The sequence below is a fragment of the Numenius arquata genome, chromosome 4, assembly GCF_964106895.1.
Source record: "Numenius arquata chromosome 4, bNumArq3.hap1.1, whole genome shotgun sequence".
Classification (NCBI taxonomy): domain Eukaryota; kingdom Metazoa; phylum Chordata; class Aves; order Charadriiformes; family Scolopacidae; genus Numenius; species Numenius arquata.
In genome coordinates this window covers 8434567-8456634 of record NC_133579.1, presented here as the reverse complement: position 1 = coordinate 8456634, position 22068 = coordinate 8434567, and the positions used below count along the sequence as shown (strand labels likewise).

General features: G+C 38.7%; 1 protein-coding gene across 2 annotated transcripts in view; it reads left to right on the top strand.

Annotated features, from left to right (window-relative positions):
* CHD7 (chromodomain helicase DNA binding protein 7) overlaps nucleotides 1-22068 on the top strand; it is a 137199-nt gene that overhangs the window by 81977 nt on the left and 33154 nt on the right. Inside the window, exons 4-12 of one of the 2 annotated variants that reach the window (XM_074146348.1) lie at nucleotides 4138-4276; nucleotides 7622-7759; nucleotides 8845-8910; nucleotides 14109-14164; nucleotides 15592-15706; nucleotides 17397-17480; nucleotides 18201-18338; nucleotides 18435-18556; nucleotides 19037-19280. The exons of the other annotated variant lie outside the window; for it this stretch is intronic. Coding sequence (XP_074002449.1) covers nucleotides 4138-4276; nucleotides 7622-7759; nucleotides 8845-8910; nucleotides 14109-14164; nucleotides 15592-15706; nucleotides 17397-17480; nucleotides 18201-18338; nucleotides 18435-18556; nucleotides 19037-19280 — 1102 coding nt within the window. The remainder of the gene's footprint in view (nucleotides 1-4137; nucleotides 4277-7621; nucleotides 7760-8844; nucleotides 8911-14108; nucleotides 14165-15591; nucleotides 15707-17396; nucleotides 17481-18200; nucleotides 18339-18434; nucleotides 18557-19036; nucleotides 19281-22068) is intronic. 2 annotated transcript variants of the gene reach the window in all.

Sequence of the window (22068 nt, the reverse complement as noted above, 5' to 3'; positions counted from 1 at the left end):
AGGCGGTAGTCGTAGTTTCCACTCCCAAGCTCACATCATCCTGAGCGAGGCAGGAAGGGGGTGCCTGTGGGAGAGAACAGGAAACCGTGCGAGATTTCCATGTGCGCGTCCACCAAGGCTGTTCCTGTTCACACCTGTCCTCATCTCCCTTTTGAACCAGCCCAGCTGCCAGATATTTACCTTTGCCTTTGCTGCAGGCAGCCTTTGTGGGCTTCACTGGTACCAAAGTATACTTCTTAGTAATTTGGCTGAGGTTTCAGGCTGGAAAAAACCTTGTTGTCCTATTGTTTTTCCTAATCTTGTGACATAAAAACTGATTTAAAAAAAAAAAAAAAGGCTTTGAGTACGCTGGGAACTTTAAAAAAAAAAAAAATTGTTTTCCTCTGGTAAGGCAATACAGAAAGTCTGGCAGCTCTAATGTTTTGAGAGGGTGGGATTATTTCTTTTACGGTTTTGATGCTCCACAGTGGATGTGTAACACTTTTGGTTTTTTTTTTTTTTTTTTTAAAGCCGGGTTCCAGTCATGAATTTGTCACAGAACTGTGTTCCCAAATGGTAAAATAGGGATCAATAAACTGTCTGACTTATTTTAAATGTTTAAATTACAGAGAAAACCATCGTCCAAATCCTGATAGCCACCATAAATTAACTAACAAACAGATCTGTCAGTTACCCAGATCAGATGAAATAGTTGCACAATGTAAACATACTGGCTAATTACTTCCCCTCTTAATCCTGCTAAGCACATCCTGCTTTTTTGGGGGTATTTTTGAGTCAGACGGTTTGGCCCTGGTAAGTTCCTGGAGTTTGACCCAGCTCTGTAGGTGGCTGCTTAACTAGCTGCCACAAAACACATTGTCAAAGTTTGGATACTTGTTCTCAGATTGTAATTCAGGCTTCCATTTCAGTTATCCTACGCACTGTTTTCCTCTTCAGCCCCCGTTTTCCTTCACGTTGTTTGCTCGTCTGACCTTCTGCAGGTTGTCGTCTTACTGATCCCCTTTGGTCAGTATGCTCTGCAGTCCTCGGGGATAAGAGGATGAAACCAGAAACATTGGTGGTATTGGACAAAGAGATTGACATCTAATCTGAAATGTCTGGGTTTGTATCCCTTGAATAGAAGGACTAGTTTTAACTGACAGTTTTAAAATATTTTTGTGTTTTGTGTGTGGCAAATACTACTTCAGTTTTTCCCAGATTTCTAGTTCTTGTTTTGGGACTGGATGCTATCTTGTCTCTAGTGGGACTTGGCTAAATTTGGTATTCATGCATGTGTAAAAACAAATACGAGAGATAGTTGTCTAAATGTGTATATTACAGTTTGCCTTCCTTGTTGCCAGATCTGGAAAGTACTATCAGATGTGCATCCAGAGTTAAGCATTGACACACAGACCCTAATGGTATCGGCAGAGTGTCTAAGAACAGGTTTTTACCTGCCTGTGCTTACACGTGGAAAGGTATTGTGGTCCAGCCTAACACCGTTCCTGAATGGCACGAGTATGATCTGCTGGGAAGTGAAAAGGCAGAGTCAAAAGCGGGTGCATTAAATTGTCAGGAACAGATCGCACTGGCTCTGTGGGAAGATGGAGAGGAACAGTTGCTGACAGTTCAAGGAAGCTGACGCTCCCACCGGCCAGGTGAAGCTCCTGGGTGCGGGATGCACTGGGAAGCAGGGACTCTCCTCGCTGGAGGGGACAGCGCTGTCCTGCTGTGGTTTATTTGTTACTTCACCTTCCTTCCTTTCCCTGAAAGAAACTGTAGCTGTGCATTTAAAAAGAGCAATTCTTCTGCTGAATTTAGAACTTAGAATTCCCGGTGGAGCTGATCATGGGCTTTGTTCTCCCCAAATTGGTGGCTCTTCCACGTGTCAGATTTTAACTGGCCTGGCAAGGGGGGAGATGGTGAAACCGTGTCGGAATTGCTTGGGCCCCGTCTTCCTTACCGAGGGTGACTCCGTTCGCCGAGGCAGGGCTCAGGGCTGTATATAGGTCATGAAATACTCTTAGCTCGGAGTCCCTGCGAGCGGGGAAAGGCCTGAGGGAGGATGGAAAGGAACCTTTGTCAGGCTGGACCTGCCGCCGGGGCTGGAGTGGCTGCCGGGGTCTTTGTCTGGGCCTCCGCCCGGGGCAGGCCAGGCCCTCGTTAGCGCTTCCTGGCCTTTGAGCAAATTGATATTTTATTGAACCTCGGGCCGCGCTATTCTTCCCGACTTTAAGCCTGTTATTCATCGGCGGCGGTGCGCCCAGCGCGCGGTAACGACGACTGAACTTAATTGCGCACCTCGCTCCGATTTACGGCGGGGGGGTGGTGGTGGGGGGGTGGTGGGTCCGGGTCAGAGAGCGCCGTCCGGCCTTGCCGGGTGGCTTCACCTGGCGGCCCTCCCTCTCCCCTCAGCCGGGTTTTACCTTTCGATTTACACAAATCCGAGCAATGTGTAAAGCGGGGATTGTTTTTTGCTTTTTTTTTTTATTATTATTATTTTTATTTTTATTATTTGGAAGCGGTTTGGCGGTGGTTTGATAAAAGGCGGTGTGTGGGGAGCCGATGAGGAGCCGGGGGGTGGGGGGGGGGCGGTGCGCGCAGGCCGCGGCCGCGCAGGTGGCGGGAGCGGCCGGGCGCTGATTGAGGGAAGCAGATGGCTGCAGTCGGTGGCCGCCCGCCAGCCGAGCAGGTGCGGGTCACGTGGGCCGCGGGTTGCCCGGGCGACGCCAGCGCTCTCGGCGCGCGGATGAAAGGCGATGAGGGGGCCCCCGCCTCGGCGGCGGCTTTTGTCCCATTGGTGGCAGCTAGAGCGGAAACAAACGGGGCGGGAGGGGAGGGAGGGGGAGCCGCCACCTCTCCTCAGGGCTCGGGAGCTCATCATGTCCGGCGGTGGCAACGCGGGCCTGTCCCCGCTCCCCCGACGCCTCCCCACGTAACCCACCCCGTCGGGGGACTCCCTCGCTGGGCCCGACGCCCCGATGGCGCTTGGAAGCCGGTGTGCGGCTGAGGAGTTAGGAGGCCTGGGGGTTGTGAGGGGGAAGCAAACCCCAGGCGGCATCCCGGGTATTAAAATTAAATTAAAACGTTGAGGGTGCATAAGCTACGTCCGCTGCTTTCGGCGACCTGTACTCGCTGTTTGTTGGGTACCAGCGTGTAATTCTGCCCTGCTCTTAAATGTCTCAGCAACTGTCCGCAAACAGCCTGTCAGATCAGTAACAGGCCTGGGGCGGGTTGACCACAGAGGAGGAAAAAAGCACTAGCAACAACCCACGCGAGACTCAAAGGCCAAATGTGCTTAACTGTACAAACTTTTACCATCAGTTCTTCTTTGTTGCCATTTAAAAGTTTCACGCCCACGATGCTGAAGATGGTCTCAGTGCCTGATTTGGTGACAATGCATTTAAAGCTGTATTTTGATATGTGCGTCCCCACCTGTTTCCAGGCCTTTAAGTGCAGTTGGAGAGATATGGTCCTAGCTCCTCAGGTGGCGAGCATTTTCATAGGGGAAAAGGGGCAGAAACAATCCCCAAAACCTTTCTCAACCATTAGTAGCGACAGCTTTCTACGATCATCTAGGTGCTGAGATATCAGCTGAGTGGTTTTTCCCCTCATACAGGCTGCGGTTGCATGCATTGAGGCTGTATGGGTGCCCTCAGAGCTGACACAAAAGCACCTTTCCTGCTTGGAAATAGCAGGGATGGTAGAAGAAAATGCAGAATTTTCTCATTCGGTCCTTTGTTTGTTAACGCTTTCTCTGGTTCTGTTTGCCTGGTCCACACAGTTAATATCAAGACAAGTGCATGTGTAGTCCTGTTTCTCTTCTCATGTGTCAGGTTGCCCAAATACCGCTTTCAGAAAGTTCAGGTTTTGAAGAGAGCAGCTTTTCCTTTCCAGTCTCATTTTTAGTTTCTTGTTGAATACATGCTCAGTATTGCTGTCTTAAGATCTTGAAGGAGAGAAGCGAAGTGTCTGTTATTAAGGAATGGGAAATGTATAGCGATGGCCCATGCATCATTGGTTATACAGTTATGTTTAAATACTTTAAAATAATGAAATCATTGAAAATAAACATCTCATAGATTTTAACTGTTTTGGTAAGCACTTTTTTTGCTTACATTTTTGTATAACTACTCATTAAAAATACCTCTGTTTCAGTAACAAGAAATCAGATTCAGAAACTAGTGCTGCGAAGAAAAAGGTAAACAAGGGAAAGGAAGGTTCTGAAAACTCCGATTTGGAAAAAACTCCGCCACCATCACCTCATCCTGAAGATGAAGATGACCCAGGGGTTCAGGTAATGCTATGTTTCAAGTTCAATGTAGCCTTTGGCAGTTTAGGTGTGTAACACAGTAGTTCTTGGAGTCTTTCTTGTAGTGATATGGATATTTGTGCATTTTCTGTGTTGTTTAGAATGACATGTCAAGAAGGTGAGAACTAGAAGTCACTGTGGTGACTGTTTTACTAAAACAAGTATTCCTCTTCATAATTCTGCTTTACTTGCAGACGTGTACAGTGCTGCTGAGTTTTCACGTGTTCTCTTCCATTACTGTTGCAGTTATGGAACTGAATTTTCTGCTCTGTGTACTTAATGTACTGTTATGAGGTTTTGCTTATAAGCCTTGTGTTTCTTCTTGCATTGACTTTGCAAACCTTCTGAAATCAAGAATAAGGCGTGACAAAGCAGGATGTCAGAAATGTGCGTGGCAGGGACTTGTAAATATGCTGCTTTAATGGTTGAAGGGCTTTTTTGTAGGGTTGCCAGTCATCGACTAACATTGATAATTTCTCTTGACCACTGTGCACCTATCACTTTCTGTCCAAACTTTATTTCATGTAAAGAAAATCTGGAAATAGAAATAGCATATATGACAACTTTTGCATGCTCTGTCATTAGCTTCGTTAAGAAGTGGTCAGCTCCTGGCTTGCTTCTGCTGGTCGTGGGCAGAGCGGACATTAAAAATGAGAATTGTTTCATTAAGGGAGTAGAGGCAAACTGCGATGGAGAAAGTGTGAAACTCCTAAATAGTCATGCTGGTATTACTGAAATCCATTGTATTTGTCCGTTGCATATAAGGTTGTGGATGTGTTGCTTCTAGTTATGAGAGATGTTGAGACTAATGGTCGCTTGAGAATGGTCAAATCGGCCTACTGAGAAGGTTGGTGTCATAGCATAAATATGGACATTAGTATATCAATTCCTAAAGATGATAGATAGCTTTTCCAGAAGGATGTAGAGTATAAGGAAATGTGAGCAATCTAGCATACTCTAGTTAAATAAAAAAGCATCAACAAAAAAGAGTGTTATTTCCGATTCGTGCAAGCCATGTATTCTGAATTAGAAAAGTTGAGATACACCATGCAAATGTTAAAGTTTGAAGAATAAGTTTTCTGTCCTGTGCCACGAGTCTCTCTCAGCCTGATTAGTGGTGCTGACAAAGGATGTAGAAGAAACTTTTGGGGCTGATGGTTTTTTGGGATTAACTTGCAGGTGATTATATACTGTTTACAGTTCAATATATATGCATGTTTTGTTTGTTTTCAGTTTAGTGGGACAAAACTTTCTAGTTGTGAAACTCAATTGGGTGATAACCTTTAAATTTGAAATACTTTTTTGTTTTTGTAAACCCAAGTGTTAGGGTGTTTGCTTCACTTCTTAATGAAATGTAATAAAATATTTCAGGTAACTTTTGTTTTCTTAATAGCTTCTTGCATTGTGCCTGTTATACTGCACCCACACTTTGTTGCATCAACTTAGGGAAGGGTTGCAACCATATGCTAAGACAGGTAGAACTAATAAACTTGTTATGCATTTCTCAACTGAGATTGATATTATGCAGTTGTCTAAACCACTGTTGCGTTCTTTGTGTTAAATATAGAGTCTTCTGTAAGAATATTATGTAGTAATGCACAAAGTGATGCATTTTTGTCTTTAGAGAGGAAAAATACTTACTTTTGTGTGTTACCATACAGATTTTTTTAATATTCCATTATCAAGGAAGTTGATATTTTGATATTTGATATTCAGTTAATGAGTAAAAGATAATCTGATGCAGGTAAATGTATGCACAGTTTCTGACAACAATGCATAACAATTGCAAAGCTTCATGTGAAGCTTAGAGGAAACAGGAAGCTAACCAAGTCAATAGAAATCAAATAGAGGTTTGCCATTACGTTTTAGGTATCCTTTCTATTAGGGAAAGGGAAGAAGAGATTTTTGGTTCCAAAAACAATAGTAAGACTTAACTATTGAGCCAAAAGAAAATCTGTATTCTCCCATCAGTGATTATGGAAATGAGGGTGCAAATTTGCCAAGTGATGCCTATTTTCAAGTATAAAAATATTGTTACAGTTTTGTGGGAACTCCTCCTGTAAGTGGCTGTGTTAAAGGTAGATGCTACGTCACCATTGTTTAAAAAGGTGATGTAAACTTAACCTTTCCTCAAAAATTTCATTTTCAGTTAAAGAAAGAGTTTCTGATTTTGTGAAGTGTGCTTTATTTGTGCTTTAAAAAGTATGATTAACTATCTAAAAGTAAATATTTGACTTTGTCTATGTACATTGAGAGACCTGGGTGCATAGATCTGTTAAACAAGCTACATAAGTATTTGCGTGTACTGGTGAAAGTGTGTGTTAAGCTAAGAAAGATGTAAAAATAAGTAGTATATGAATTCATAAAGATGGGTTTTTAACAGTTGATATTCGAGAATATTTTTTTTTTTTTAACATATACCTCAGTCCATTGAAATGTTTAATGCTCCGTTGACAGTTTCCTTCAGCATATGCTCTCAGCTTCTCAAAATATATAACCTGATGGTTATATATCTGAGAATTTGAATTTTATTGTTGCAGAAAATGGTGTCTGGCACTGAGTGTCAAGTTGCAAATTCTGTCAAATGCACACTTGTGTGTTTTACAGATTGTTTTCTGCAGTTTCTCTGAAGCTTTCTCTCATTCTGGAGATGAGGATATGGGGACACAGAAACCCATGTTTTCAATTTGGGGTGGTTCAAATTTTTCCTTCTCCTCTGTTAGTTTGGGGTCTTTGCCTATGCTGTGCTGCAGGAAGCCTTTCTGAGTAGTGCTGGGTCAGTGGAGTGAGGAAATCATATTTCATTGTATTTTCCCTACAAGATAATCTGTGTACAACTGTGTGGATGGGGAGTGCAAGAAAGTGTGTTGTCACTGCTTAGCAACACTGTGGGCTGTGCTGCGGAAAGGTGGTGTTTGGTTCCTGCATCGGCCATCTGTCAAAGTTTGTCATAGATGTGAATTGAGAGGTGCAACTTCTTGGGTTTTAATTGCTTTCTGAGATATGCTTTCTAATCTTCTAACGTGGTTTTAGTAATGCTAAAAACCTAAAAAGTAAAATACCCCTTTCCAACTCAGAACAAACATGAAATGAATTTTTAAATTTTTTTTTCCTTTTTTTTTCCTGTCTCTTTTTTTTACAAAATTCAAGAGCAGCTAACAGGCAGGAATTTAGAATAGTTGTGTCTTGATTACACTATTTCTGCCAGAATGCTGTAAAAATAATAGCGTTCACTACACACTAGTATATTTGAGAAACACAAGTTTTCTGAGTTACTCTGCTGCTTATCGCTTTTGTTTCTCATGAAAAATACCAATTCTTTCTATTTAGAAGCGACGCTCCAGCAGGCAGGTGAAAAGGAAGCGTTACACAGAAGACCTGGAGTTCAAGATTTCAGATGAGGAGGCTGATGATGCTGATGCTGCTGGAAGAGACTCTCCTTCAAATACTTCTCAGTCAGAGCAACAGGTCAGATGTGAACAGACTGGAAAAGTGGCTCTAACTGCAACGTTCAAAGTTCAAATATGGGCCCTTTTCCTGAATGATATTCATCAGTGGTTGGCACAGTGTGCTAGAAGGCATTAGCTTTTTACCTTCTTATATATATTAATATATTAATTCATGACTTTGTTTACAAGCTAAATGGTATACAATTTGACACAGTTCTTTGAAATTAATGGTCTCTACCTGAAAGGAAACCTAAACTGGACTGCTAGGAGTCTTGAATTTACTTCTGTGAATTCAGTGGTGTGGCTTCTGTGACTTTAATAAACCACTCAAGCTTGTCCCCTGCTGCTAGGCTCCATAAGAACCCCTTTATGAAATTACTGCCTTGTAGTACCCAGCAGGGTACACTTTATTCTCTGTGCAATGTAAATGATGGATAAAATAGTTTGAATAAGATGAGGGGTAATAACGTAGGAATGACTGTTGTAACAATCTCATTGTTTTGTAGTGCTTTTTCAAAGAACTACTTCACTTAACTAACTGATGACCTATTGGAGAATATATACATGTTCTTTGGTATTTCATTTGGCAATTTGTTAAGCCCTGTGAAATATTGCATGTGATCTCCATTGTTGATCGTGTCTTATCAGGAGGAGAATTTGGAAGGTTTGCCTGCAGTTGTAACAGTGAATTAATGTAATAGAGAATTGCAGGCTATTTTGATAGCTATCGTGTGGACGCTTACACAGCCAACTAGACTTTTCAAATATCTTCTGATATTTAGACTGTATGATGCTGAAAGTGTGTGTTGTTCTAGGAGAGGTGAACTGCCTCTGTAGTTACGTCTGTGTACCTGTGCATGTCAGCCTTACTGAGAGAGCTGGAGTTGTGTTAGCTCTTAAAAATAGGCTTAAATAAGTATCCTTCAATCTTATATTACGTATTAAAACTATTTGAATCATCTCAGTTCTCATGCTAGGGGGAAACAGTCTTCCTGTGTATTAAACTCCTGTTGCAAAAAAAATATTTGAAGTTTTTCTAATGAAGGAAGTCTTTAAATAACAAAGGTGCACTCCCGTAACTCTTGTATGGTGTTTATGATGTAGGAATCTGCTGATGCTGAAGGTCCTGTTGTGGAGAAAATCATGAGTAGCCGTTCAGTCAAGAAAAAGGTAAAACAAAACCAAACCCCTTCTTCCTCCTTAATTTTAAACAGGCTAAGTGTGTTTATGCTGAAGCCCCTATTAAGTTCTTATAATACCTCAGATATTCCAAATTCAATAACTGTTTTATTGAATAGAGGAGCTTCCCTGAAAGTGTCTTTAGATGGTATTTTACAAGCTTTTGGATAGATATACACAAAACAGATTAGTTGTTTAGTCTTCTACTCTTTTCTGGCGTTGTTTCAGATGAGAACTTTGGTTTTTGCAAATATACGTACCTGGGGGAAATCTCTGGTGCTCTTCACTTCAGAGTGATGTTTCATGGGAGTTTGAAGAGTGAGAGAAGTCTCCTGCGTCCTAAGTTTCTGCCTTTTTTAGTAAAGAAAAATCCTTGTCCATAATTTTTGCATCTTTTGATAGTGGGTGTGCTTAGCAGCTAAAACAACTTTACATGCGATCAGGAATGTTACGTACACGTGTGGTTAATACCTTCCTTGTAACTATAATACCTTCCTTGTAACTATGCTAAGATGGTGAAAAAATTGAGATATTCAAGGTGAAGCTCGACGAGGCCCTGGGCAACCTGGTCTAGTTGGGGGTGTCCCTGCTGACTGCGGGGAGGTCGGACTAGATGACCTTTGGAGGTCCCTTCCGGCCTGGACCAATCTATGAATCTATGAAAAAACACTCTTTAGCTAAGCGTGGTTCTCTCTTAATTCTGCCCTAGTTGCTAGTTATGTTTTTATTTTGCTTATGGATTCTTCTAATCTGCTTCACAACTTGATTGGCCTTTGCACTTCCAAACTATTAAACTCTGAGTAGGAGATAGAAAAGAACTTGTTCCAGAGAGGGCATTATTATATTTTGTAGACTCTTTTGTGTAGCTAATTCTCTGACTTACACTGCAGTTGGGCAGAAAGCTGTCTGATCAATATAGATATGGTACTCATGTTGGTCTTCATTAACCAGAAATATTTCTTTTCCTCAAAATGTTAATTTTCAAATTTGAGGAGGGGAAGTTGCCTTTATTCATGGATTTTTTTTTTTTATGTTAGGGTTTTTGTTTTGGGGAAAGAGGATGTTTTTGTTGTTTGTTTGGTTTTTTTTTTAATTCTATTACTACTCTCATCATTAACAGCTTTGTAAACCTAAATTCATGCCATGTCATGACTGGCTGTGATTGAATTTGACCTGTTTCTGCAGCTTTCATAGCAGAAAACCTCTAGGGCTTTTTTTGAAGTCTAGAGCTATATTTTGTATGTCATACCATAGGCTTATTTTTTTGGATAAACTTCACGTAATATAAACTCAGTAATTAGTTGTCCTGATGGTCTACTAGGCAGGAGAGGAGAATGTGGTCTTTTCATAAATGTCTTTACATTGGAAGCTGTTTTTCACCAATTATTCTTCTCTTCTTCCTCTCCCCTGCAAACAAAGGTGTGATTACTCATGGGGAGTGTGTATTTTGCTGCAGTTTGTGGGAAGTGGTTGGTCTGCTGCCTACATGTCTTTGATTGCAAGCTCTGCTGGAGGCAAGCTCTATTTTGAGCTCTTTCTTTAATGTTTTTTATGGATTGTATTTGCAGGTTTGAGGGGTGTCTCTTCTTTCCCTGCTCTTCTCCCCAACCCTCCTCTCCAAAATAAAAAAAAAAAAAAAAAAAAAAAAATGGATTTCAGGATGTTAATATTTAACATCTAAAGTATCCAACTGTGCTTTTATTAAAGGTCTTTTACACTCTTACTAACGTCATCAAAACCCTGGTTGTTAGATTACTAATCAAAGTAAAATTGCTGCGATCAGGACCAGTGCATAAAATAAACATGAGGAAAGGCTTCACTAGGAAACCTTTCAGTGGATTAGGTTGTAACAAAGATGTTGCGTTCAAGTAAAGAACATTAGATAATGAATACACTTTTGGAACAGTATTCTTATCATAAAGTTGTGCTGATTTTTCTCAAAAGTAATCTTAGTCTTGTTTTGGAGCTACCAGATATGATGCAGCACTGTACTTAACCATTTTTTGAAATGTATAGAATAAAAGGTAGAAATTACTTTAGTTCATGCTTGAAGTATAAAAGACAGTGTTCTTCCCTCTTGTTCTTAACGTGGAATTTTGAATTCTGTTGAATACTCTTCCCTCTTACACAAAGTGTTAAGTACACATATCACTCTCTTTCCAAACCATCACGGTCCTGACATCTTCAGTTTGTACGAGGAAATTTTTCATTTTTCTAATTATTTTCTTGGCCAGCTTCAGTCCCCTTTGAATTTCTGCTCCTTAACTTTGAAAAGGAATGACTAGAAGTAAATAAGCTATTCAACACAAATAGCAGATAACATGGAAAGACGTGGAGCCTGCAGAAATCATACCTGCATGTTATACGTCTGAATTTCTCTTTTTGCCTACCAGTACATGGTGAGAATTAGATCTAATTGAGCTGCATACAAATGCCTATATCTCTTCCACAAACTGATTAGTTTACAGTGTAGTGTTATCAATTGAGGTGATTGGTTTTTATGTGTTGCTTTGCATCAGTTATTAATGTGCTTGCTCTGCTCTTTTTCTAGCAGTTGATATTTCTGGTTATGGTTTTAGGGTTTTTTGTTTGTTTTTTTTAAGCTCATTCTTGTCTCTACACCCCAGTGGCTTGCTGAAACAACTTCTGCATGAGCAGGTATTACTGTATCACTTCTGTGGCAGAGGCAGTGCAAGACCGTGTGCTCTTAAGTATTTGCTTGAAGGAAGGGATTATTTATTTCTTCAGTTACTCTCAGAAAGTGTGGATCAGATTGTCAATCATGGTTGCACCTAGGCAATGATAATTGGAAGTGTCCTGCATTGCCCAAGTCTGCCATGTGCTATTCTAAGATGCGTAATCATTTTGGGGAGAATTTTGCATAAATGTTCTACTTCACCTTTTTACCTGGCTAATGGCTAATGTAAATGTACATGTAGCGGGGGTTGGACAGTGATGTCAAAGGCATAAGCTTCTGTCTCATATATCCTAAACTAATGTATTGTTAAACCCTACTTGAGTGCTGCTGATTGTAACTTGATTAGATTTTTTTTTTTTTTTGGCCATAAGCATGAATGCTGGAGAGTAAGAATTTTTTTAAACACACCCCACCCACCCCCCCCGCCCAATACTTTTTATTTAGGAGAATCTCTGATGCTTGCTCATAAAACATGTAATAACATAGACCAGTTATTACCTATTAGACAATACAAAAGTACACTTTGCTTATGAGAGTTACAGGATTTATCAAGATTTACGTTGTAAATTATTGTTATTAAGTTGGCAGTTGACAGAAAATATACTTGACTGAAATGCTGTTGAGGGAAGTTAAATTGGCTAACACAAAACCTTTATATAAAGGTGTTTAACTATGGTGTCATTGTAAGATTGATGTGTCTTCAAGGATTCTGATTTGAAACTAATCAAAGAGGCCTGGCCGTAATGCATTTCAGAAAAATAATAATTAAAAAAAAGTCTTAAAATTAGGGATGACTTCTTGAAGACTGATTTTGTCTGAGAGGTGTGAATAGATTCAAATAATGGGATCTCCATTTTTTTTTTTTATTAGTGTTGACCACTAAATATGAATACCTTCTTGAAAAATACTCCGTTTTGTTGTTGGGTTTTTTTTTGGGGGGGGGGGGGTTGTTTGTTTGTTTAAAATAGAAGATCTTGATGGTCTTCAAATTCCTTCCTTTGACAGTATCTTTGTAAGTGACAGAGAAGCTTCTTCCCTGTGTTTAGTGTTAGGGCATAGTTTTATCTACTTTAACAGAGGAATCAAGAAGTAGCACCAGGAATACCTTATCTTCTTCCACTTCTTCAGGGAGAACTAAGTGGAAGCTGGTGTTGCTCCTCTCTCTAGAAAGGAACACAAGCAGACTGTACTGGAGTGATATGAACGCTAAAATGATAAAATCCCTTGCTAATCTGGAAGAGAAGGAATACTATGTAAATCAGGGATTAGGATCATTTTCTTTACGGTGCTAGAGCAGAGTTTAATACAGCTGATACTGATGTTCTTTAATTGCACTGCTATGGAAGTAATGTCTAGCCAGCAACTTTTCTTTTGAGAGAGAATTTGGAAGATGACAGTTCATCCTCTAGCTTTAGAGTAGTCCCTCTTTTATACTTTTTTCTCTCTTTTTAGATATACATATGTGTGTATATATATAAAAACGATGGAGGATGTTGATTTATACAGGAATCAACAGTTTTGTCTGTTTAGTGCTACATACAATATTTATTACAGATGTTGTTGTCCCTGATGAAGTATGTCAAACAGAAAATCCTCTTCTATTTAAAATTGTTCCAGAGTTCATTAGTAAACACAAACCGTTAATGTTGTGACATAAACTGAATTCTAAGCGTGTGCCTGGTGCACTGTCCTTAGTTTGTCCTATGGCTGGGTTCAGGAGTAATTCAACAAAGTATTACATGCCATATGTTATGCAATACTTTGGCACTAGGGATGAGTTAAGGGTAGTCTCAACCCTTAGCACTGAATGCCCTTGGTTTTGCTGGTTTATATCACAACTTTAACCTTGCTTTAAATGTAGTTTTTGGGTGTTAATTTAATTTGGCTGCTCTGTATGTGAGACATCTTGCCTGAGTGAATTTAATTGCACCATTGAGTAAAACTAAAGCCATGAACACTGATGCACTAAAATTCTAGCAGAGGTATAAGGTTTAGTTTTATATGGCTTCTTGTTTGGAGTTATTAACTATATGGAGGAATAAACCCCCTTTAAAACTCTTTTTTAAAACATTACAAAACCCACAATGTAAAGTTGCCATGAGCCAGCCAAAAATAATACATATGGCATTCAGGAGTGCAGTTGCTAATTGGCTGCTGCCTGAGAAAATGGTACACTTGGCTTCTACTTAACACTGTGGGTTTGGCAGAGAGCCAGGTTTGGGGTGAGGTTGTGAATGAAGCTGCATGTGGTTAGGGAGGAGTTCAAATGATTCATGTCTTGGAAATTGTAGTAAGCAGTGGAGTATGTACTTGGGTAAGCTGCTGGAGGAAACTCCTCACCCATGTCCTCCCCCCCACTAACGCTTTCCTACACCTCCGCTTGTCGAGCCGATGTGGGGACCGTAGTCCGTCTTTCGGTTAGTTTTTAGTCATTAACTAAATCGGGCTGTTTAGTGGTTTAATTCACATTTCAACAATTCTTTTCTTATAGATGGAGAATGGAGAGGAGGTAGAAGTAGAGGAATTCTATGTAAAGTACAAAAACTTGTAAGTAAAGTTAGAGGTTTGATTACTATCTTTTTCACGTAATTTTCAAATAGTTTTTAAAAACTGGTTTTATAGATGATATAATTGTTACTATCCAGCTTTAAACATTTCTAATGTTTAATCCAAAACAGTGGCAAATAAATGGGGAAGTACCTTGCATTAGTGGTAGTGGGTTTGATAGTGTCATCATAATTTGTGTTCTCTCCAAAACGAAATCCGCAGGTAAAATTGCTCTGCTTATTTACATAATTTACAGCTTATTATGCATGCAGATTTGTGAGCACATACCTATGTAGCCATGTAGATCTTACTGCAACCATAGAGTAATGTGACTGCAAACTATTAAAAAATAACTCTTAACTTTGTTTCAAAAACATGATTGATGTCCAACAAAATGTCTAAGATAACAAACAAGATGGCTTCCAATATTCCAGCCGATAGCTGCCTCTCTATAAGACATCTAATAGTGGTGAGAGCAGCATGTTGTTTCACTTCTGGGAGCTGAAACTGCAGTGCAATCGGTATTTAAAATAAGATACCTCACAGCTTTTAGAAAAATAGCATATCTTGTTTACTTTTAGCAAATTTCCCATCTAAGAGAGAAATTCACTTAAAGTGAGTTTCTTGGCAGCCAACTGCAGATAGTTGGCTTCACTCAGTCTGCTGCCACCTTTGTACCTTTTGCACTATGTTGATTATTGATATATATATGTTTAATAGCTTAATTATGCTTTGTTTAGTTTTATTACATTGGCATGTAGTTTTTGTATTAACTATTCATGTTCTTAGACTTCTTAGTAATATAAATTTCAACAGACTCTAAATTTATACAGTGGGACTAAGCATTTTGGCAGAGATGCTGTTCCTTACTTTGTGTTTTCTTAAAGGTGAATTATTACCATGGAATTGCATTTACAAGGGTTTTTCTTTTCTTTCTATCAGTGTTAAAACTTCAGTTGACTCATGCAACTTTTAATTAGAATGCTATTTTCACAAAAAACAATGTCTAGCATGTTAGTATTTGAAATGTTTGCATATTTTATTAATTTCTAAAACCTCTACTCTTTGCTAGAGTATGGTGTTAGATAGTGACATTTAGGGTAAATGTCTCGTATAGTAATTATGTTTTAAGTATGCCCAATAAAAATCATCTTAGCTTTGTGCCAAACACTATAAATGTATGGGCTATGTGCTTAAATTTTGAGTGAGACTTCTTTTTATTTACAAGTTTCTCCATTAGTAAGTGTAGTTACTTCCAGTAGAGGTGGTTGGTTAATAACTTGTATGATGAAGAAGATCATGTTCGGTTTTCCAAGCATGGTCACTCCGATGTGCTGGAAGGATCTGGCTATACTGGTGCGATACATAGGAGTATGCAATGGATGGAAGCACAGTTTTGAGTAATATTTTTCTGTTTCATCTTCTAGTTCTTACCTTCATTGTCAGTGGGCATCTGTGGAAGAGCTGGACAAAGACAAGAGAATTCAGCAGAAGATCAAGCGGTTTAAGGCAAAACAGGGCCAGAACAAATTCCTTTCAGAAGTATGATTTATTTGTTTCTTTCTTTTAGGTATTTAAGGAATATTCTTAGGAATTCTTGTTCTGCGTACCAGCAGAAGATTTTGAACAACTGTGTGATATATCAGTAGCATTCACTCTATTATAAAGTATAACCGTGCTTGATCCAAGTCTTGCGAGTTTATGAAACGCAATGTGATTTATCCTGACTTTATGCTTTTTACTGATGGCTTTTTTTTCCTTGAAGTTAGTTGTTTGCGTTGTAAGCATGACTCTTAGTGAATCAGTACCAGGTTTCTTTTCTCGGGAGCTGATTATGCCAGAAAAATGCATCACATTTTTCTGTGTTATGGACTGCTGCTCACTAGGGATTCTAAGCTTTTTATCATCAATTTAATTTCACTTGGAGCCATAAGCAGTAGTGTGGCAGGGGTCCTGTCAATAAAAGACCAGATCTGCTGTTTTTGTCTCTGAGAGCTTACCTTTCAGTAAAATACTGTCTTTTGAGAAAACAAAAACAAGTTCATGTGCTACTACTGTATTTATTTATTTATATTTATTTTTACTATGTAGTTCAAGCTAAACAAAACCTGTTGCAAATTGAGAACTTCCATCAAGTCAGCATGGCTTTCTCATTAAGTGCATCTGATTGACATATTTTGATAAAATTTACAGGAATTGGGGGGGAGGAGGACTTGATGTGTTGTGCTTCTAGGAGTGTACAGAACAGCTCTGAGCACTATGTCAGAGCATCCAAAATGCTTTGAAATGATTATAAAATAGTGTGGCATCTATAAAGAATTAACTGCGTCATATAATGCCTAAAGAACTAGATTAAATTAACTTTCAAGACTCCCGATATTTGAGTTTTTAGAGAAGCTAATAAATATATAATTTGGAATAACAGTACAGCATATCGTGTCATTAAGGAGCAGCATTGTAAAATCTAACATCTGTTCTAAGTGAAGATGGCTGGAGTTGCTGCTTTTTTAAATTATCTTTTTTTTTTTTAAATCTGTTTCCACACAAGTTATTGTAAATACTTGGAATTTGTTCTTGTTTTAGAAAAAGCTATCAAAATGTGCGTAGTCTTTTAGTCCTTTTGTCTGCCTTTTCTACTGGAGAGGATCTTAAAAGTATAAGATGAAAACACTTTAGTACGCAAGAGAATCCTTTAAGCTATTGAAGGCATGAGAACAGAAATTGTGATTTTTGGTGAAACCATGTATGCATGCTGTGTTTTTTCTCTGTTTTTGAAATAATATCTTTGAATCTTGCTTATAAAGCAGTTAGACGATTCCTGTAGTTAAAATAATCCAAAGGCACTTAGTGTACAAGGCTCTAATTTCTTTATTGCAAGATGTAGTTTTCAAGAATGCTAAATGCATTGCATGCCATAAGCCTTTTCGATTGCTCATTAGTGAATTGTAATTTCACACTTCATTTAAAATATTCTTAAACATTCTCTCACAGTAAAAGGTTTCACACAGTAATTAAGAGGCCCAGTTAACAAAGTCTGAGAAGTCTGATTCCCTCACGGGGAATGATCTTGCTGAATTGTAGCATTTCAATTAACATGTTGAAGTTTGCCAAATATAAATTCTGTGTCACCGTGACCTAAAATATTATTGCATGGTGAAATATGTAATAATTTTTCCTCTCAGGAAGGGCTAATAGAGATATCTTTTCTATTTTTGCCTCTCTCCTTGAACAGATTGATGATGAGCTTTTTAATCCAGATTATGTGGAAGTTGATCGAATCATGGATTTTTCACGTAGCACAGATGATAATGGAGAGGTAAAGAAAACTTTTAGTCCCTTTGTAGTCATATAGACATTGTTTGAAATGTGAGTGTATTAAACACTTCAGAAGCTTCCAGCATATTAATAATACTGCAAAAATATGATGTCTGTGCAGGTAATACAGAATTGAAATGAAAATTGAAAGAATCTTAGCTAAATGTCTTAATAGTTTAGACATTATTTAGGCTGTTGATTCCAGAAGAGGTCCTGAATTCACTGTTTCTTACTCTTTAATGACTTGTTCTGCAGAATAAGATCACTTTGTCTTCCAGGAGACTCCTTTTAGGTCCTGGGAGAATAAAAAACTTCAGTAACAGTGTCAGTGTTTCCATATTGCTCAGTGAATGGTGGTGTTTGGGTTGTCTGCTGGGAAGTTTCTGATGACACTGGCAAGAGAAAAGAGTTGACTGTTTAAATATGTGGTAAAGCATAGAAATTGTAACAGTTGAAAAACGAGTATTGTTTTACTTCTAAATTTTAGTTTAACCTTAGGGATTTCAGGTGTAGTGTTCTTCTCGTTTCAGTGCTAAGCCTGCGTTCTCCTCGTTCCAATCTTGATAAGATTGTCAAGGTTGCTTACCCTTTTGGCTAATTCAGACCTTCAGGTCTGGTAAAGCTTTTTGAATTGTATATAGCCTGCAGATCTCCTGTTAAAAAAGGTTACACTTTTATTCTTTTTAAATTGTGATGTCACCTTATTTTTGTCTTAACAAAGCCTGTAACGCATTATCTGGTGAAATGGTGTTCACTTCCTTATGAAGACAGCACTTGGGAGCTCAAGCAAGACATCGACCAAGCTAAGATCGAAGAATTTGAGAAACTGATGTCTAGGGAGCCAGAAATGGAGCGTGTGGTAAGGATTGGCTCCATATAGAGGATTTTATTTGAAAATAGTAAAGTAATGTGGTCTTTCAGAAACCACTAATGGGATTTGCTGTATTTGAAACAGGAGCGACCTCCTGCAGATGACTGGAAGAAATCGGAGAGTTCCAGGGAGTATAAAAACAATAACAAACTCAGGGAATACCAGTTGGAGGGAGTAAACTGGCTTCTTTTCAATTGGTACAACACGTACGTAAAATATTGCTTACTGCTACATCCTGCTTTGGAAAGGCTTTCATAGTTTATTTGAAACAATAACCTTTTAAAGTAACTTTCTAAAGTGAGGCTTTAGAATTATTTATGCGCCTCACTTTTTGCTGCAGGAGTCATATACAAACTAACTTCAGGTGGATAACATAGTGTTACATAAAACATGCATATTTCAGATAGATTCTTGTGGCAAAAGCTTTTGTATGTATATGTGTCCATGCTCACCCCTGCTGCCCCTTCCTCCCCCATGTGAACTTGAGGTACATAAAATGGCTATATCCATGCTCATTGCATCACAAATCATAACTTTTATTTAAAATGCAAAAAGATTACGATGTCTTTTCAGTATAAACTTGCCGTTCTAAAAAATTCTGTTTTATTCAGTTTAACTTCATACTGGTTTTCTGTGTTTTAAATTAGGAACAAATCATGCAGACTGTTTTTCATTATTGTTTTCAGACGAAACTGCATTTTAGCAGATGAAATGGGGTTGGGAAAGACTATCCAGTCCATTACGTTTCTCTATGAGATATATTTGAAAGGAATCCATGGTCCTTTCTTGGTTATTGCACCGTTGTCCACAATTCCCAACTGGGAAAGGGAGTTCCGCACCTGGACAGAGTTGAATGTGGTTGTGTATCATGGGAGTCAAGCAAGCCGGAGGACCATTCAGTTGTATGAAATGTATTTCAAAGATCCACAGGTAAAAGCTCTTAATGATTTTTTTTTTTTTCTTTGCTTTTGTATGTGCTTTACTGTTGTTAATTAATCTAAGCATCAATTTGGTTTTTAGTACTGATATAGTAGGTTTTAGCTAATAATGAAGGCATAAGTATTAATAAAAAGAATGCTTTTTAATAGTAGCCAAGAGATCAGCTGGAAATAGAGAGGGACCAAGAGTTAACTGAGATGGTGCAACTCTTGTTATAGAATGGTTCAGGTTGGAAGGGACCTTAAAGATCATCCAGTTCCAACCCCCCTGCCATGGGCAGGGACACCTCCCACTAGAGCAGGTTGCCCAAAGCCCCATCCAGCCTGGTCTTGAACACCTCCAGGGATGGGGCATCCACAGCTTCTCTGGGCAACCTGTTCCAGTGTCTCACCATCCTCACAGGAAAGAATTTCTTCCTAATTGTTTCATACAAGGTTTTCATTATTTTGCATTCCTGAGGAGAGCTGGCAGAAAAGATTCTTCAAATGGAGAAGCTACTTTAATTGGAAATAAGCTTAAAAATCAATCTTTGCCTACCATTCCAGGAAAAGACCAGCTTGCAGAAATTAAACTTGTTGGTGCTTCTTTATCAGATCTTATGTCAGATATATTTTGAATCTCTGTTACCGCACTCATGTTGAATAGTTCTTACAAGAGAATGAGAGCAGGTACAGAAAAGATTGGGGGTAAAACCAGAAAATTATTTGGAAAACTGAAGCTATAAAGAGCAACAGATCTCTACACTTAAATGCATTCCTTTGCTCAGAGTAAGTAAACGGGATTTGGGAAAAATAATGAGCATACATCAAATGTTACTGCAAAGCAGCATAATCTTACTCAAGAGAAAAAGAGTGGAAGTTCAACCTGATTTGTTGTATTGTGGAGTATTCTTTCCAGCTGAGCTTAAAGAAGTGATAGTGGTGAATTCATATATTTAGATTTTCTGTAAAGCATTTGATTTTATGCCACTGGATATTTTGATTAATAAACTAGAATGATATAAAATCAATATGGCACACATTAAGTGGATTTAAAACTGGCTAACTGATATTTCTCGATGTAATTGTAAATGAGAAATGATTTGCATTTCCAGTGTAGTTCTTCAGGGATTGGTTCTTGTACACGAGCTATATAACACTTTTATCAATGACCTGAAAGAAAACATAAAATCATTACTGAGTAAGTTTTCAAGTGACACGAAGATGGGGAGAGTGGTAAATAATTAAGACAGTTCATGGATACAGAGTAAGCCGTATTACTTAATAAATTGGATCCAAGCTAACAATACTCAGAATAGCTAAATATAGGGCTATCTATGGACAAGGAATGGAGATGATTCTTACGGTAGGGAGAGCTCGGTTCTGGGAAGGCTGTAAGACAAATGCTGATCCTTTTTTGTCATGACACACAACCAGTTAAACATGAGTTAATATTGTAAGACTGTGGTTAAAAGGGGTAGTGTAGTGCAAGTGTGTAGGAGGAAAGAAATCTTTATTAAAGAGTAGAAAAGTTACAGCATTCTTCTCTTTGTCAGTGATGTAGGGGGTAGTCCAGTTCTGCCTAGTTCTCACTTTCTGTCCTTGAAGAGCGTTGAAAAATTGGAGTCCGTAGACCAAAGCTATGAGGGTGGTTGTGAGATAGAAAATAAAATTTTACAGGAAAAGAACTGTAAAAACTGTTTTGAAGGTGATGACTGTGGCACAACTTGACATGCCATAAGGGCAAACAGAAATATGACCAAGTACCTAAATATAGTAGAAAAGCACATAGTAATGTATAGTAGTTAGGAGTTACATCTGTTTGGCCTAGGAAATAACCATTTTCTCAGCAATTTATCAAAGAATGTTTGAAATGAAAATCATATTCATTGTTGTTAAAGAATATTGATTTGAATAACGGTTGTTATACTGAGGTCTAATGGCTTGTATTCCTTACAAGAATAATTACATTTAGCTTCTTAGCTAGATGCAAATTAACTGGAATTGATTTGTACTTTTTCTGATTCCAAAATTATTTCTTATCAGAGATAGATATTTTGTATCAAATTTTAAAATGTGCGTTTATACAAATACTGTCTCTACTGAAGTAGTTTCTGTGTTAAAAATCATGTATGTTTGTTATTTAAGTGGTGCTTGTTCTCAGCATGTTCTTCCCCTTAGGATGCAGCAGTTACATTGCATGAAACCTGAAGGAATGTCATCAGAAAAAACCCACTTACTGTGCAGATTCTTATTATTTTGGCAATGTCGTTTCATTGATCTGAAGGTGACTAAAAGGATCTAAACTAAACTAAAAGGATGCAGGTGCAGAAAGTTTTGTTCCCTCTGTTGCCGTATTCTTAACTCACCTCTTGTAATGACCATGGGAGTCATTTGACCCCATAGTGAGTAATGGCAAAGCACTCACGGCACAGAAAAATGAATCATTTCTGCTCCCTGAACTGGCTTAAGAGGAGAATCAGACAATTGCCATAGTTGGGGATAAAGGAGAAATGGAGTGAGCTCATCCTTTTGGTGGCAGCTAGTTAGATGTGTCACGAAATCACTTTCTGTGTTCCGTTCTTTGTAAGACACTGTGAGCTGTGAAACGCATGGTAGAAACTGAATTACGGGAAGAAATCTCTTCATGTTCTGACAAAAAGAATCCCCATGTAGTGTTCAGTCTGGCGTCCTCTGAGTACCGTCAGTGGGTGTACGATGGGGGACAGGAAGAGAGAGAAGGCAGGTTTGGCAGTATAATTTCTAGTCCCCTTGCCAAACACATCAACCCAGACATTGGC